Source organism: Panthera pardus, unplaced genomic scaffold, assembly GCF_024362965.1.
Source record: "Panthera pardus isolate Hobbes unplaced genomic scaffold, ASM2436296v1 HiC_scaffold_10, whole genome shotgun sequence".
Classification (NCBI taxonomy): domain Eukaryota; kingdom Metazoa; phylum Chordata; class Mammalia; order Carnivora; family Felidae; genus Panthera; species Panthera pardus.
Genome location: NW_026526655.1, coordinates 37,658,779 through 37,677,920, shown reverse-complemented (window position 1 = coordinate 37,677,920; position 19,142 = coordinate 37,658,779). Strand labels below are relative to the sequence as shown.

The following is a 19,142-nucleotide window of genomic DNA, read 5'->3' as shown; positions in this document are numbered from 1 at the left end:
AACCCACTCGCATTTTGTCACTGTCTCTCTCAAAAATAAACATTAAAAAAAACTTTAAAAAATAAAAAAAAAGAAGACAATAGTATGAAAGACTTGTTAGACTAGGGTTCAACTAGTTTCTCAAAGCAGAATGAATTACATAACAGCCTTTATGAACAGATGCTCAGAGTAAAAGATTTAGTACGAGGTGTGTGTGTATATGTGTGTGTGTGTGTGTGTGAGAGAGAGAGAGAGAGAGAGAAGGAGAAAGGGCTGAGACGTGTCTGTGTGTGTGTGTGTGTGTGTGTGTGTGTGTGTGTGTGTGTTTGCCTTCACATGAGGGTGACAGAGAAGGCTGCTAAGCATCTAGTTGAAACAAAAAATTTTGTATTCTTACATGCTACACTTTCTGGCAGCTGCTTCTGCTCCTCCTCCTCCTCCTCCTCCTCCTCCTCCACCTCCTCCTTTTCCTTCTTTGAAGACTACTGACCTTAAATGTTAGTAAGGTGACACTAATTTTAATACCTTAAAAAACAAAATCTTGGGGCACCTGGATGGCTCAGTAGGTTGGGCATCTGACTTCGGCTCAGGTCATGATCTCACGGCTTGTGAGTTCAAGCTCCATGTCAGGCTCTATGCTGACAGCTCAGAGCCTGAAGCCTGCTTCCGATTCTGTCTCTCTCTCTGTGTCTCTCTCTCTCTTTCTCCCCCTCCCCCACTTGTTCTCTTTCTTTCTCTCTCTCTCTCTCTCTCTCAAAAATAAACATTAAAAAATTAAAAAAAAACCAAATTCTTATCAGAATAATATACAAATCTTTAGGGTGGGAAATCTTTGTAAATGATACTAATATTGTAAAACAAGATAATGAGTAAGATAACTGCTGTTTACATTTCTTGGAGGACAATCCAATAATGGAATTTTTACTAGGGTAACAAGGAAAAATTAAGCTCTGAAAGTAACTTTACAAGATAAAAATAAAAGATAGTAATAGTTGAATATCAAAGAAAAAAATGATAGCCTAAAATAGGTTATATTTGTAAGGATAGCAAGTAAAAATATTTCCTGTGCAAGAAAGGTAAGAATTCCCTGAACTAATGGAGATGAAGGACAAGTATGGTTGTTTTAAGTCTGGGGACCCTTTTACTTTCTGAGTAATAAAGGCAGGTCACTTGAAAAGGAAACTTTGAGTTTCCCTTCCCGTCTTTTACATGTAAGAAAGAAAAAAGCATTTGCCATTACAGATGCAGTTCTTAGAATCTCACTAGAGGGTGGTGTTGGTTCTAAAACCAGAGGTTGCCAATCTACAGTACATTCATTACTGGGCTGCATTTATATTTAAAGAAAAGGTAAACTGGGGCTTTCTCAGTCTTACCTAAAAGTTGACAGATGTCAAGTCTGAAACCTCCCAGGGGCCTTATCCAGTTCTGGCTGCTTGCAGCCCCAGAGGAGCCAGATAAAGTAGCTGAGATTACAGGAGGAGTTAAGTGGCAGATTCTAATTTCAGCTCCTGCACTAAGTAGTAGACAAGAAACTAAAGCTTCCTGGGCCTTCGTCTCATCTGTAAAACGAAAAGTCTGCCCTAGATGATCCCTTAATCTCCTTGCATCTCTAAAATTCTGAAATTGTAATAAATTCTCGGTCTAAAAGCCTGAAGAATTTCTCATGTCCTTGGCCAGACAAAGGAACAAGTATCTCAAATTATCAAATTATTAATAATTAAAATATAATTTAATGTTATACATGAGGTTTAACACGGAAAAGCCTTTAAATCAACTTGTCATCTTCCGTCCTTTTGGGGAAGCTCAGAGCCATCTTTTACATCTACCTGAGCATTCTGTGGTAAATTTCAGTGACAATGCATCATCCATAGGTGTCTCTCTTCTTGGTTGCTAACTTGCTGGAAAGGAGCAAAATATGTTTATATAGGATTATCTAGAGAGAGAAGGTTGAACCATAATCAAATAGGGATGTTTCAGGACAGAGACGAAATCCCCCATCTCATCTTGTACTTGGCCAACTTCCATCATATCCTATCTGTGGCTTTGCTAGGGGTCGCTCTCCAAAGGGATTTAGTTGGTTCAGTTTCCTATTACCCTCACCTCTTCTATTCCCATTACCCTCACCTCTTTTTATCTGATTCCCTTTCCTTGTTGTGTTTTTTCACATTGTAGAGTGAACTGAAGATCATTTTATGGAACCTGAAGCAAATTATCCAACTCCAAAGTCTCAGTTTATGTCTGCATGGATTTGACTTCAAAGGGTTGGTGTAAACCCCTGATGGTGCGAAGCTGCGCTCTGTCACCTCAAACACTTTGACATTAGGGCTCAACACCTCCTTTTCTCCAAATTGCTTTGTTTTGCCAAAGGTTTCCTTCCCCCGCCCCCTCCCCCAGCCCCGGATTTTGTTGCATCTGCAGGCTCATTTCGAACATCTAAACTTCCTAAAATGTACACGGAGCGCCTGAGGGTGCGCACACGCGCGCGCGCTCACACCTTCGCTCGAGTACACGAGCTCTGCTGGGCCGGCTCCCAGTTATAGAACACATTCTTCCATTCTTCGCGCTCGGGCACACCCCTTCGCAGTGGGGATTGGTCGGGCCGACCCCTCCTCGGCGACGCTAGGCTCCTCAGAGGCCCAGGCGCCTGCCAATCCCCACGGGCTGTCAAAACAAGTCTTCCCTCCCTGTCACAACAGAGCGGAGTGGAGGCCGCCGCCGCCGCCGCCGCCGCACTTCCTGGGGCCGCTGCGCCGCGGTCCGCGGGCAGGTGGCGGGTGCGCCGGGCCGCGGTCGTCTGGCTCCGGCCCCCTCAGGCCGCGCGCGTCCCGGCCTCGGAGGCCGCCCGGCCAGCCGCCGGGGGGCCTTTTGTCTGGCGCAGAGCAGGCGTTCGCATCACATTTCGGACACCTCCCTCTCCTTTTCGCCTCTCCTTCTCCCTCCCGCTCGCATCTCCTTCCCTATTCCCGCCGCCCTACCCCAGCGGACTGCCGGCTTCCTGGACCAAAGCCCGCGGACGTCTCTACCCAAGCGATGTCTCCTCTCCAGAAAGTTGCCGCCGCCGCCGCCCCCGGGCGGTGAAACAAAGTGTGGCGGGGCCGCCTCCGGGTGCAGGAGCGCACTCGTGTCCAGAGGCTGGACTCCGCTGCCGGGCGTGCCGTCTCCCCCCGAGAGCCCGATTCGCCGGCCATGGCCGAGGGCGCGGCGGGCAGGGAGGGTCCCGCGCAGCCGGACGCGGCCGGGTGCGAAGACGACCCCCGAGTGGGCCCGGACGCCCCCTCCGGGGACGGAGCGGCTGTGGCCCCTGGGGGCCGGTGGAGGGATCGTCGCAGCGGGGTCGCGCTGACGGGCTCTGCAGGGGCCCCGGCTGACAGCGAGGCTGGCCTCCTGGAGGCGGCGCGGGCGACCCCCCGGCGCAGCAGCATCATCAAGGTGAGCGAGGCCGCGCCACCCGGGGAGCGTGGGTGTGGGTGGCGTGTGGGTCGGGGATCCAGGCAGGATGTACGTACGGTGTGTCCGGAGGCATCGCAGGCTCGGCATTGTTTTCTCCCACCTCCCTCATTACCAAACCTTCCTTCCTCGTCCGGAGGTTCCCAGACTCAGCTCTTGGCCGTGAGAAGCAGAAGTGACTTTTTTTTCCCCCCTGACAGCAGAGGAAAAGTTCCGCTCTGCGTCTTTGCGTTTTGATGGATGCTTTCCCTCATTTTCTCTGAAAGCTTCACTAAACCGTTGATGGAAGGAGGAAGGGAGGATTCAATATAAATGCAAACCACAGGATGGTTGTGCACTGCTCTCCAGAGAAAGGTTAGCTTAATCCCCCCTCCACCCCCCCCCCCCCCAGTAAAGGAAATGCACAGTTAACCCTCAAGTGAAAGAAAAAACAAAAACAAAAACAAAAAACAAACAGCTTCCTCCCCACCCCAAGAACAACCCTCCAGATTCCAATGATCCTGAAATCCCAAGAAGCATGAACTTTCCCGGTAGACAGGCAGAGTTTTCAGTGGACCCTGTGACCAAGTGGAGAGCGATGGTGGAGCCCAGAGTTTCTGCACTGCAGAAAGCGCGAGCACAAAGCAGTCAATAAATACCCCGAGCATCATCCCAGGTCTTTGTGGTTACCACCGCAGGAAGGGAAAATGCTTCCTGACCGCTCGACCACCAGACAATATTTCTCTTCATCTATTTGGCAAGAAATTTGTAAGCCTTTTCCCTGCTTTATCTCTTTCTGTCTTCCTTCCGCTCGGGGCTTGCCTTCTGTTAGAGATTTCATCTTTTGGGTGCATGACATGTGGTTACGTATCCTGGAAGTCAGAACTCTCCCTTAGGCTTTGGAAAAGGGCCTCAGCATAAACGAACGTGAGTAATCATGTGCATGTGAGATCAAAATTGATTTTGGTAGAGTAGTCAGTATGAAACTGTGTGTGTGTGTATTGCCAAAGATGAGACCGAAAGATGGACTTGAAACTACTTACTATTCAATTTACTTGGTGTGCTAATACATTCAAGACCATTGTTCAGGGTTGAGCTGTGTAACCAGCTCCTAATGCCCAAGCCCCAGCTCCCCTTGCCAGTGTGGGGAGACTGTGCCCACAGTACATCCACCTAGCTCCTAGTATTGTCTGGGCTATTCCCCAACACTGACACATGGAAGTTTAAAACGAACAGGAAGATTTCTATATAAAAAGAAGAGTGGGTGGTAGTTGCAAATGACTTGTAGTAGTTTCTGTTATTCTGTGCCTTTTAGATGATTTGAAAAGGAGTGTTCCATTCCGGGTGTGAATTTGGATAAAAAGGGAGTGATCACTTTTTTTTTCTTTTAACCCACAGGTCAGAAAACATATTATTCTGAAACTTAAAAAACAGCACAATTAGGAAACAATTACATTTTGGATTCTAAGATATTGATACTACATGTGTTCCCTGTGTGTGAAAACAAACACCACAAGATAGTTTAAAATATACCATCACAAAAAGTGGGCTCTATAGTGTTGTAAAAAATAAAAGTAACAGAGTGTAAGGAATATATAAATGCTTGCAACTAATTTGCAGTTTCTAAATTGTATTATGTTCTGGTTTATATTCTCAGAAGGACCCTTGCTGAGTAATTGTGCCTTTTTGGTTTTGAGATTTATTTTTGTGGCAAAAGAGGGAGGCAACAGAATATCAACTTGATCTTTCCCCTATTTAATAGTAAAATAAGCATTTAATAAATGGTTTTTATAATTAAAGGTACTAGAAAATGAAGTAAATTGGTATTATTTTAAAGTAGGTTTTATTGAAAAAATAATATAAGCAGATGAGAAAAAAAATCAAAGGTTGCAAAGGAGCATGAAGGGAAGACTCCCAGCCACTCCACACTCCCACTTACATAGTCCGCCCCCATAGCTGTTAACACTTTCTTAAGTATCCTTCCAGAAATATTCCATGCATATGTAAGCATATGTATCTGTATATATCTGTGGTGAACTATTGACGTTCTTGATTTATATAATAAAATTTAACTGAAGTTTATAGGCCTCATATTTTCAAATTTGTTTCAAGTGCTTTTGATTCCTAGTGGGTTTTCCAAAATCATTCTGATGTGTCAGTTAATTTTCAAGAATAACCTGGTGGATCATTGGTGAGCATGGGTCCTTAGGGTCTGTTTCCAGAGGCCTTCATTCTCTTCCAATGGGGAAAGAAGCAGGTGGTGGGGTTCTGTTCCACACCATCTCTGAGATCAAGGAAGGACCTTTCTGTTGGCATCTGTTGAATCTGCTGCCCCATGGTTTGTTCACTTTAGCAAAGTAAAAAGGAGAGTCTCTAAAAACGGTCTAGATCATATAATAAATATGTAGCACATATCCTATATTGAGAGAAAAACACATTCTTCAGAGTTTGGCCAAGCATTCTTTTTATTTAGCATTAAAACATACATAAAAAATAAAGGCTGTAGTACATTTTATGTTAATCAAACTATTAAATGCGGTTCCAAATAGCCTTAGTATTGTGATAATTGATATTCATGATCATAACTCTGAGCCACTGGAAGGTTGTAAATCATCAAATATTAAATTATTTTCAGCTCAACTTAGAATATTCTCTGTTAACTTGAATATTAGACAAATCAGAATAGTGCATTCCTCTATCATACCAGGAAACAGACTGTCTTGTATATTAATAAAAGAAATGTCTTGTGTATTAATAAAAGAAATGTTTTCAGTAAATTTGCCCTCTCTAATTTGTGAAAACATGATTTTAGTTGAGAAAACAGTTTCCTTCTGAGCGGATGAAAACAATAACAACAATTGTCTTTACACATCTTTGTAGCGTCTACTATAGCTGTTTTTCTACTATAGTTGTGTTTTCTCCCTTATATGCCAAGTCCTAAGTTTTAAAAAATTTAATGGGGGGCTTAAACTTGGTTTTCTTTAATCCATCCATTTTTTGCCCGTGTTTTTCTGTATTATTATTTTCGACAGCATTGACATTGATAAATGCTTCACGTTTTTGGTAAGTGCATTGTTGAATACCAGTATCGCAATAGACTCCATCTTAACTGCTTCTTGATGACTTGGGGTTGAAAACGACAAGTTATTTACATGCAAGTTTGATTATATAAAACAATTATGTACTATTCTGCATATGAATATATTTCTATTTAAGATATGAGACCATTTTTCTATCTAATTTTTGATATCAAACTTATAAGTTTAAAATATTTAATACTGTCGATTATAGTTTATAGCTCTTTAACTCTGCAATGATTTGGAAATAGAAAGCAGCATATCTCATTCCTTATAGTAATGATGGGAACTGAAATACATACATGTTTTCTAAATAGCTGTTTTTTCTTCCATTGTATGTAACATATTGAAGGGTTCTATGTTTTCTTTTCAATTCTACTAAAATATAAATTCTCTAGAAGAAATCATCATTTGGATGTCATGGACATAGGTGTGTTGGATGAAGATAGGAGATGGGAATGACGTGCTGATACCTGAACTGAAATCGTGAAAGTAATTGCTTTGGTATTTTTTGTGTCTCATTATTTTATGTCATGGCCAGTCTTATTCTGTCATGTTCATTTTGGGGCTAGTGTGGTGGGTTTCTGAGCTGTAGCCTCAAAGATGTGCCTTGGGTACCTGTTGACACATATCAAAATTATGGCTCTCTTCCGTGGGGCAAAAGGAGTTTTATTTTATTATGAAGTATTGCCTACTGTGAGTCAGGTACTGTAAACTAGGAGCTTTCATACATTATGTCACTTGATCCTCACAGCAAACCCTCTAAAGTAGAGAAGAAGGGTGCCTGGGTGGCTCAGTAGGTTAAGCATCTGACTTTGGCTCAGGTCATAATCTCGTGGTTCATGAGTTCGAGCCCCACGTTGGGCTCTGTGTTGACAGCTCAGAGCCTGGAGCCTTCTTTAGGGTCTGGTCTTCCTCTCTCTCTGCCCTCCACCACTTGTGCACAGTCTCTATGTCTTTCTCAGAAACAATAAATGAAAGTAGAGAACAGAGGCACAGAAAACTACTGATTCACGATGTGGAGTTAGGATTCATACCCATGTCTGGTTAACTCCAGGGCTTGTGCTCTTATGCTGACTCTCAGAGGCAGGAAGGCCACAGTCTGAATACTTTCTAGGTTCGAAACGACATGAACCTGTTAAAAGAGTGGCAGAAGAGTCTGAATCTTGGGCCCTATGGCTTGCAGGGGAAATTTCCCTTTCTCTGCTCCCCCCACTTCCCAACCCAGAACACCTAGAGATGGATGGCTCTAGAAAGGGATTGCAGACCTTCCTGTCTTTAGTCATTTTGTGAGGCCTGTGCTGTATTTTAAAAGGCATAGCAACTTGGCAGATGTCCTCCATGTTGCCAGTACACATCTGTTGTTTTACACCAGGCTGCTTCTCCCGTGCCCTACATGTAGGTGAGGTTGTGAGGGCTTGTATTCTCTTTTAGACTGATACAGAAAGGAAACAAGTACCTTGGGCATAGGAAGATGCATTATTCTAGGAGAGTGATGAAGTAGGGGCTCTGAAGCTAGAGCTCTGAAAGCATTTTGTATTACAGTTATGAAGGGTAACTAAATATGATTGAAAAATAACAATTTTAAGCACACTATAAGCTAAACAGGCTTCTGTAGATGAGCTTGGGAATGAATCAGCATTTGTAGACTTATTTCTTTCTTTGCCCATAGAAGTATGTGTTAAAAGTTCCAAATAACTAACTTATGAGTACATTTTGGAAAAACAACCTGATTGTAGAGTGGAGCTGGTCAGCCTTTACTATAAGGGGTGCCGTGCACATGCCCTGGTGGCTTTAGTCGGAGGTGCCCCTCCTAAGGTATGATTCAGCTATATTAATAGTGTTGAACCTCTTAGGTTGATCTGGTTTATTATCCCAGCAACTTCAGTCACAGTGTTTACTTCCTCTGAAATTGCCATAGAAACATGGACACATTTCACCTTAGAAGTGGTTGCCTGTCACTGTGGTCCCTTTCTGATGTGATTGCTTATAATGCCTCTTAAGAATATTAGGAATAAAATTTGGATAAAGAGCTTTGTCCTGTTTTCAGGAAAGGTTTTAGGAGTGCCTATGAATTAGTGTTTGCTATTGCTGTGTGAATTCACACTATTTGTTTTCCTTCTTGGAAAATATTTTAAGGTTCAAAAAGTATAAGTTAACTATGTAGTCATTGAGAGGTTAAATATACATTGCAATTTAGACTAAATAGTTTTTTTCTCAGCCTTTTCCTTTTTATAGTAGAGAAAACAAATAATTAAATTTTGTACTATAAAATGTCAGTTGAACATATATTGCCAAATAACACCTGAGGCACAGCAGGGCGCCTTGAAGAGACATTAGGAGACAGCCAACTTTACCTTCAGTGCGATTGAACAAAGATCCATTATTGCTTCTAGGTAATGCCAGAGCAACTGGTCAGGCTGCCCTGCTCCTCCATCACTTTTGTTCAGCTTGAATAATAATGAAATAGAATCCCATTTTCAGGAGTGATGTCCAACCTGAGACGTATAAGATTGTACATTTAAAACAGCTGCCCAACTGGGGCTCCTGAGTGACTTAGTCAGTTGAGCGGTGGACTTTTGATTTTGGCTTGGGTTATGATCTCACTGGTTGGTGAGTTCAAGCCCCATGTCAGGCTCTGCGCTGACAGCATGGGGGGCCTGCTTGGGATTATCTGCCTCCCTCTCTCTCTTCCCCTCCCTTGCTCTCTCTCTCTCAAAATTAAATAAATAAACATTAAAAAAGAATAAAACAATTGTCAAACTTAAAATGACTTAACAACAGTACGAGGGAGGAGCAATTTTTTGTCTCCCATCTTAGCACCAGTAAATGAACCATTGGTTATTAGATGGGAAGAAAGAAAAATTTGATTGAACTTTCTATCTAAATCTAAGGTAATAAATTAGTAAATCTTATTATAGTAAAACCTGTCAGTTCTATGAAATCTTATATTTTGATAAGTGTTTTAATAATGTCAAGAGGATTTATTTGTAGTTTCATTGAATTTTATTTATCTCTGTATCCCGGTTCCTATAAAAGGGTACATAGACAAAATTTATTGTGATTATTGAGTATGCTAAAGGTGATAATAAAAATTAGCACCAAATGGTCAACTTCTATAACAACAGTTTTTTGTTTTAAGTTGTCACCAATGTACTATGCATTTGAGCTAACACTTGATGGCAATAAAATCATAGTATGTGAAAATATTGGAGTAGTTCCTTGGATTTAAAATTAAATTGGATTTGTCCTTTTGTTTGTAGCATCTTATATGGATGTGTTTAAGAGAGATATAATCTAGTTCATTTTCTATTGTACCATTTTAACTCACCTCACTAATACTAGCATTACTTTGAGAAAAGTGGGTTTGAACATGGTGCGCAGAAAGGAATCATTACTTACGTTATCATTAGCACTGTAGGAAGAAAAGGCAGGTTAAATTTGAAAGTAGAACAATCCATCCAAAATGAAACAAAACAACATGAAAACTAAACTATTTTAGAAAGTGTGCTTAGTTTCCAAAGATGTCTTAATTTCTATAAGTGTATGAAAGTGTGTAGTGATTATAGGCAAGGATATTGTGCTTTTCCTTAACAATACAATGTTGTATTCAAAAGATTAAAACACCTTTGAAAGATAATTTCTGCTTTGCTAATTGTTTCATGCTGACCTTTCAATTCTTTCAAGAGCCTTTTAAAAGATGCTAAGTCTGTACTAGACTAAGCACAGGAAGTATGTACAAATTGGCAAACTTGTATTATTGTGTGGTACAATGTGAAGGTTAGAAATGATCATGAGGTTGTATTCAGAATACCTTCTGAAGTATTGCGGGAGATAAATGCACAAGGAAGGCAAAAAGAGGCGAAAGAAACACTACCATTAGCTAGGACTGAGATTTCAAAGCAGAACTCTAGAAGGTTGGAACTGATCATGTTGTAAGGGCTTTTCCCTAAGACACAAGTGATTTCAGACCAAAGCAGGCCAAATAGCCTGTGTGCTCAAAGCCCACACCCCCCATCCTAGATCTGACAGCCAATGATGAGAATGGGAGGCTCAGGAGCACAACTCCCAGGGCCAAAGAGTAAGGTGGCAGCAGAAGCAGAATGTGCTAAGGCTTCCTTGACCCAGGTTGGGTTAGGGTCTGGCTTGGAAAAGGGCACCTGTGTTGGAAGAGCAAGTGCAAATGGCAGTGTTCTGTTCTCCTTCAGGTCAACACTTGTTGGGTTCAGGACAGAGAGAGACAGGACACCATGCTATGTGCATGCTGATTTTTTTCTCCTTTGAAAAATTTCACTTCCATAAAACATAGCTCGTTATTGTCCTTGGACTTGCAGTTTCTTAATTATTGCAACTAATTTTTGGAGGAGGAGGTAGGGGTTGGGGCAGAGGCAGGGGTGGGGGGGTGGGTAAGGGACAGAGTTTGTGCTCCCCCTAGAGGCTGACATATAAGATACAAAGACATCTTCAACATTTGATGAACTATTTTGAAATATTTTAGAATGAGTCTATGCTATAATTAAATATTATACATTTAGAAATGTTATTAGTAATTAAATAGATTTGTTTTTACATTTAATCTAAAAGATAAAACATCTTGAATAGATGTGACATCTTGAAGAGATTTTCCTACTGAGACATTTTCTTTACAATAATAACAAAAGCTTACATACTGTATTATAGTCCAGCATTGTTCCAAGCACTTCATGTGTGTTAATTCAGTCAACCCTTAACAATAACCATTAAGTAAGTATTTATTATTATTATTTCCATTTTTATAGATGGAGAGGTAAGTGACTTGCCCAAGGTCACATAGCTAGTAAATGGCAGAGCCAGGAAATGGACTCAAATAGTCTAGCTCTACAGGTTGCTTTAATCGTTATGTTATACATCCTCTTAAATCATACTGATTTAAACCTTAGCCACTGGATGAAATGGCAGACATTTTATGCTTACCTTAGAAACTAAGTTTAGCTGATAAATCTATAAAAAGTGATTCTGAAAACAATTTTGGGAAGTTGTTAAAGATTGAATACATTTTCAAAAATACATTTTTGAAGTTTCATAACTTTTTATGTAAAATACCTATAACTTTATGTTAGTATTGCATTCCATTTTACCTTTAGAGGAGTGGGCTCCTATTAGCATATTTTTACTCTTTGAACAGAATTAGCATATTTTACTGTGAGACAAGAGTTTATGATCCAACTTTGGTATAAATTATACAGACTAAGGATGGACTGTTACTTAATCACTTGCAACTTGATATGATTTATTTTATAGTTTGATAGTTTGTCTTCCAGCATCAATAAATCAATAAGGAGTATTTGACTTTCTAACCCAAGGAAGTTGAAATTTTGTTAAGTGGTAGTGGCTATGATGTTGTATGATTGAGATTTCCTTCCAATTACATTTGAGGTAGTGTTGTTCCTCACCCATAGGAGGGACCTGGCAAATATTTGTGGAATTTCATTAAACTTAAAGTCTGTCTAGTCATTTCATTTTTTTTTTTTTTTTGAGGGGGGATAGAAATTCCGGAGTTAACATGTGGGAAATTCAAATACATAATTATTTCAAGAAATTACTGTGCTTATGGCTACTTTACTGTGTTAAAGGTAATGAGTCTATTCCACTGTTCAGAGATATAGTACAGTGGCCAGATGATACCCAGAGGTTTGTCCTCATCATTTGGAGACTGGCTAGGTATTAAAGGCACAGTCAGCTCTTTTGTTGAAACACTCATATGTTAGTTTTTATTATCTATCTGCGGTTATGTTAAATCATTGAAAAGACATTGGACCTTGGCTTTTTCTTCCTCTTTCACTCTCTTTTCCTGTTGCAGCATTTGCACTATGAGATATTTGGTCCCATTCTCTTAAAGTGGATTTTTTTTTTTTGAAGGAAAAAAGAAAGCTTTCCCCAAACATCTGAAACTTAAAATAATTATTTTTCCTAATACTTCCTCATGTTCAGATAGTGTGGGATCAAGCTAGTTTTGTGATAAATGCAGTGGTGTGTACATTGTGTGTATATGTGCACACACACTTGTGCTAGATACACTGGAAGTCAGAAGCCTCAATAGCAGGTGACCTTTTGATCCTATAGCTGTCTGTGTTCTAGACATCTGGAGTGATGGTCTTTATACAAAGACATGTTTGTCACAGAAGTAGCTGCATGGACTGTGAGAAGTCATACTCAGAAGTGTTAGCAGTTAAGTTTGACCAGACATTGAGATTTCTGGGGTTTGAGAGAGAAGAGAAAGAGAAGGATCAAGGTGTGTTAGAGGGGAATGGAGTCAGATGGGACCATATTTATAAATGGACAGGGTAAATAGCTTAGCAAGTGTCTTTTTACCTGGAGCATTCTGCCAGAACTTGTATATTTGGAAATTCAGATTTTTTTGATTTTGAAGGCTTTTAAAATTTTTCTGGGGAGCTTTTAACTAACACCTCACACCTTAAACACCTACCAGTAATTTCTGGGCACAAAGCCCTTTGAGCTGAGAGATTCCTGGGAAGGATCTAGGAAGGATTGGTCTGGGTTGTTGGGCAGAACGTTTGGCATTAAAGATGAGTTTTGTCTACTTTTCTAGCCCTAGCCCCAGTAAAGTCCAAGAAAATTCTTCATTGTTGCATCCTCAGCATGACAGTTTCACCAATACAGAGAAATGGTTCTGACAAACAAGTTAATATAGAAATTAGTGTAACAAGATGGAAGCAGCTGGGAGCACTGGAATTAACCATCACAGCTTAAAATAAAATTCCAACAAAGGTCTAGCTTCAGGAGACCGTGAACTGCTGTGTTCAGGCACCAAGCTTGGTCTTATAGTGTGGTTTTCACTACTGCCCTTACTCACCCCTCTTCCCCAGGCTAAATAAGAAGAGGCCTGAGAGGGAGGAGGTAGCCTTGGAGGGATGTTATGGTTCCTGAAAAGCCTGCTCCTTCCACTTTCCTCATTGTTGGGAGGAAGAGCTCATGACCTTTTTCTGAGGCTGAGAAAGAAAGGAGTCAAGAGAATGTGTAATGGTGGTGGCATCTAACAGTCCCCCTCTCTACCAAGTCTCCCTATAGGTTGGGACTGATGCTCATCTCCCCTCTGGAAGGTACTGAGTTATACCATCAGATCCCCTAATGCTGTCCCAGGTGTGGAGAAAGGGGACACGATGGAAAATGGCCAGGCCTCTTGCTGGTGTCCTACCCAAAGAAGCCATCTGGGGTAGAGGGACTCCTAACAAAATGCTGGGGCAGGGACTGGGTGAGGTGAGAGGTAGAGGTCAGTGTCCAAATCAGACCTCTGATGATGAATATGGAGGAAAGGAGACTGTGGAGAAGCAGCAACTCCAGAGAGTCTGCATTTGTATGCCTCCCCACAGAGAGAGCCAAGGGTCAGTTTAGTGTTAACCTGAGGAGCAGAGAAAGCCAACCCAGTAGGGCCTGCAGCATCCCTCTGGGACTATCTATGGGGAGACCTTGGTCTCTCCTATCCTTCCTCCAGCCAAGCTCTAGTAGGGAAGTGTCAAGAGGAAGAGAAAGGGAGAAGTGGGTTGAGTAGACCCACCCCCCACCCAGCTCCAACCACTATAGCCACCATTCTAGCTTGCCATGTGGGCAATGAGGCAGAGAAGAGGATTTTGAATTGAATGTGAGGTTGAAGTTTTAAAATGAACAGGACTGAGTTTTTAAGAACTTGAAAGAACCCTTCTAATAATTGGGAGAGATTGAAACATTATGGAATCTGAGTGAGCTATTAGTAATAACCAGAGTACCTAGGGACAAAGGGGGATCCAAGATGGTATAGTTGGGAGGAAGCAGTTGAGGGGAAAATGAAACTCACATGTTCACATTCTACCAATTTGACACTGTTTAATTGTCAATTAAATTATTATAGGATTGGCGAGCTTAGAGATAATTCTCTAACTTTGCCCTTTCATTTACTAAGTATGGCTGTCCACCATCTCTTCCATTTATCCAGGGCACCATTATAGAGAACTGTTTGTGATACCATGGATAGAGAATGGGGGATTTTTTAAAGATTTCATCGTGTAGAACAATTACAGGTAGTAATATAGTCAAAATCCTATGTTATCTTTAATTCTTTTTTTTTTAAATGTTTATTTATTTTTGAGACAGAGAGAGACAGAGCATGAGCAGGGAAGAGGCAGAGAGAGAGGGAGACACAGAATGTGAAGCAGGCTCCAGGCTCTGAGCTGTCAGCACAGAGCCTGATGCAGGGCTTGAACTCATGAACTGTGAGGTCATGACCTGAGCCGAAGTCAGACGCTTAACCGACTGAGCCACCCAGGCGCCCCTCTTTAATTCTTATGATAGCTTGGCAAGCTCTCATTATCATTTCAACCTTAGAGATGAGGAAGTTGAGGCTCTGAGAGGTGTGGAAACTTGTTTTAGGTCTCACAGCTATTAAAGTGGAGGGAGGGGAGAATTTTTCTTCCCTATTTTCTTTTATCCTCCAAACCTGCAACTCCAATACTTCAGATTCCCACAGCCAGTGATATAAGAACATACTGATCTGATTGGAATGGGGCCAGGCAGAAAACAAAGTTAAAGGTAGTTCAACCTCACATCGTTCTGCAATAAAAGCTACCACCATTTATTGAGCTAGGTGCACACACATTCTTTCACTTAAGTTGGAGTCAGAGGGATCTAAGAAACAGCAATAGATCAAAGGTGATTGTTTTGGCACACCTCCTAGATTGGGGGTTTGGGTTTCTTACTCTTTAAAACCTACATTTTAGAAGTCCTAAGTATATTGGTGCTGAAACAAATTACCACAAGCTTAGTGGCTTCAAGCAACTCAGATTTATTATCTTAGGGTTCTAGAGGTCTGAAGTCTGAAATTTGCCTCCCTTGGCTAAAATCAAGGTATTATCAGGGCTGTGTTCTTTTTTGGAAGTTCTGGGGAAAAATCTGTTTTCTTGCTCCCTTTAGCATCTAGAATCTGCCCCCCTTTTTTTTATTTTTGGATCATAGATCCTTCCATTTTCAAAACCAACGGTGGCCTGTGGAGTCTTTGATTTTCTACCTTGTCCCCTTCTAACTCTTATGTCTCCTTCTTTTACATTAGAGGATCCTTGGTATTACATTAGGCTAACCCAGACAATCCAGGATAATCTTCCTATTTTGACGTTGGTTGATGAGCAACCTTAATTCCATGTGTAGGCTTAATTCCCCATTGCCATGGATATATATTCACCTGGAATATATTCACAGGTTCTGGGGAATAGGACATAAACATATTTGGGAGTGAAGATTCTATCCCATCCTAGTTTCAGAACAAGGTAATGACTATAGTGATGATTTTATCCAACTCCAGATTAATTTTATTAGATTCTTTAAGCAAAAAGATAATTTGTTAATAAATATGCATAGTTCGTTGGGTTTTAAAGAAAAACAATTTATGGATTTTAAGAACGTTTCCTTTCTAAGTGCATCTGCAGTTTTACATGGTCTACTTTTTTATGCTTAATTTAAAATAGAGCTTTCATAGCAAATTGAACTGAAAGAATCCTTAGAGTTTACTTCATAATAGTTGAATTTACCTCTTTGCAGATTTGGTTATTTACCTCTTTGAGACTTAGGTTACAGACTTCCTCAAATTATAAAGCAAATTGGTGGAGAACTGCTTCCTATGATCTTATAAGATTTAAAAAGAAGAGGATTCAGGTTTCTGGATTTATTCTTAATGTATCCTTCACAACAATTGAAGGATGATTTTCAGGTTGTCACAACATTCTTGTGTGTTTGATTTGATTCTGAGTAGAATATACCTGAGACTCCCTAGGGAAATAGATTCCACTTATCTCTATATTTGGGCAGCTATCCACCTCTACCCTCATTGTTAAAAGTATAAAATTTATCAAATCATAATTGGGACAAAAGAGATGATGTTGTAGACAGAGGAAGATCTTCTGTGGTGAAGATGTGGGTAGTTTTGTTAGAGAATGAGACTTTGTTTTAATTTTTTCCTAAAGAGGTGTTTTGATGAGTCCTGGTGGCTAGTTTGTAAAATCAACTATTTATTTTACCTTTTTCAACTTTAGTGAATAAGATTCACTAGAAGAATCATATTGTAGACACTGTTTGTAACACGTATACAAAATACATACTGACCTGGGCCTTGGGTCATTCCTTACTGTGCATGTATTGTCAGTGTTAAGTCCAGCCGTGTGGCAATGTAAGGTGTGAAAATAAGAATAAAGTCCATAGTCTCCTGAGTGCTGCATATATTAAAGTGTAATTTCCATGCAAACTAACACCATAGGGAACCAATTGCTGTCTGGTTTCATAGATAATAAGACTGGCTTATGGAATGCTTTCTATTGTATAAAGCCTCTTAAAAGCCAGAAGAGAAAGACAGTACTCTTCAGTGACTTTGGGATCAACTGAGGACATAAAATCTTTATGTAGTGGGTTTAGTGGCATTAAACAAGATAAAAAAAAGCTGAAATTATAATTTTAAAAATTCCTGGATGTGGATATTAAATATTTATTTATGTAAAATGAAAACACTGCACAGGATATTTTTGTTGTTCTGAACTCCTTCAAGAAAAGTCTGGAGGAAACCAAAATGTGACTTAGATCCTTTAACAACTATGACTAATACCTTACTATCTTTTAAAAATTTGTTTTTTGTTACAAAGTACAAAACTTTGCTCTGAGGTTTCTTATGGACATAAAAGCTTAACTTTGTGTTTATCTGATTATGCCTTAAATCTTTCTGAACTCTTATTCATGGTTTCGATTTTGATTTTCGGTTTTTACAGTTGAAAATTATTTGAATATTTTATTTTAAAGTATTTGCTCTTTCTTTTTTTTAATGTTTATTTTTGAGAGAGAGAGAATGAGAGAGAGAGAGAGAACAGGGGAAGGGCAGAGAGAGAAAGAGAGAGAGCATCTTAAGTAGGCTCTGCACTGTCAGCACAGAGCCTGACAAGGGGCTGGGGCCCACGAACCGCAAGATCATGACCTGAGTCTAGATCAAGAGTCAGATGCTTAACTGACTGAGACACCCAGATGCCTCTGGTTTGAACATTTTAAAGATCAACTAGATGACTAAGGTAGATTATTTGTCTTATTCCTATAAGGATCTTGGTGCTATGACCCTCAAGGGATTGTCTTTGTAGTTTTTTTCAAGTGTTTTTCTTCTTCTATCATTTGGGTCTTTTCCTTCCTAAACTATTCTGTCTCCAGCTTTCAGAGTGTACCATTGGTGGTGGTACCCAGCCCTTGAAAGTATTGCTTGCTTTAGATGGTTGGTTTGTTCTATACTAGAATTTAAAATTTCACTCTAAGCTTTATTAAAGGTAGAATTTTGCTGAGAATATTTGTACACAAATATCTGAGCCTTTGAAATTAGGGAGTTTACTTTCCATATTTATAAATACTTTTTCATTGCTAGGAAGCTAAATTGCTCAAACAAAGAGATGCAAACATATAGTGGCTTTAAGAAGGTGGAAGATTTTTTTTTCTCTAATAAGGAACATCCCACCAGTAGGCAGGTTAGGTAACTGGCTCTGCTCCATAAAGTAATTCAGAGATCCAGGTTTTTTTGTCTTCTTTTGGAGCCATCCTCTAGCATGTTTGTTTTCTTGTACCTTTGATTAGATTGACCCACCACCACCCCACCCTCCTTCTAGCCTATAGGAAGGAGGAAAACACAAGTGGAGGGCAAGTAGCTTGTTTAAAGGAAGTGACCTGTAAGTTGCACATATCACTTCTACTCATATCCCATTGATCCATTATTATTATTATTACTATTATTTAAATACCGGTTAGTTAACATATAATGTTGTAATGGTTTCAGGAGTTTCAGAGAATTTAGTGATTCATCACTTACATATAACACCTAGTGCTTATCCCAAAAATGCCCTCCTTAATGCCCATCACCCATTTAGTCCATCCCCCCACCCACCTCCCCTCCAGCCACCCTCAGTTTGTTCTCTGTATTTAAGAATCTCTTATGGTTTGCCTCTCTCACTGTTTTTATCTTATTTTTCCTTCTCTTCCCCTATGTTCATCTGTTTTGTTTATTTAATTCCACATATGAGTGAAATCATAAGATATTTATCTTTCTCTGACTTCTTTCACTTAGCATAATATGCTCTAGTTCCATCTATGTTGTTGCAAATGACAAGATTTCATTCTTTTTGGTTGCTGACTAATATTCCATTATATATATATAAAACATAATTTTCCATTATATATATAAAATATTCCAATATATACATATAAAATATATATTACATACAATATTATAATATATAATATAATCTATAATATATAATTATATATATAATTATATATAAAATATATAATTTTATACATATAATATATAATTTTATATATATAATGGAATATTAGTCAGCAACCAAAAAGAAAAAAATATATATATATTTGGGATATAAGGGAGTTCAACATTACTCTAATATGTTTTTGGATTCACATTGTTTGATTTGGTTAGGGCAACTAATGAGAACACATGAGCTATGTGTTCATTAGTTGTATGAAATAATCTAACTTCAAAATTATGTCTCACAGAGTCAACTTTCTATCTTGACTTGCAAATGCATATGATATGTGAACCATAGAGAAACGCCAAACAAGAACAATATAGTATAACTTGAAAAACTACTGTGTGCCACACAC

The 19,142-nt window shown here is 39.7% G+C and overlaps 1 protein-coding gene across 2 annotated transcripts in view; it reads left to right on the top strand.

Moving 5' to 3' along the window:
• Nucleotides 1–3,039: 3,039 nt before the first annotated feature.
• PLCL1 (phospholipase C like 1 (inactive)) overlaps nt 3,040–19,142 on the top strand; it is a 332,470-nt gene continuing 316,367 nt past the window's right edge. Inside the window, exon 1 of one of the 2 annotated variants that reach the window (XM_019428364.2) lies at nt 3,040–3,408. In XM_019428364.2, the coding sequence (XP_019283909.1) occupies nt 3,166–3,408 (243 nt within the window). In that variant the 5' untranslated portion in view covers nt 3,040–3,165. The remainder of the gene's footprint in view (nt 3,409–19,142) is intronic. The other variant, XM_053906572.1, reaches the window with a different exon arrangement.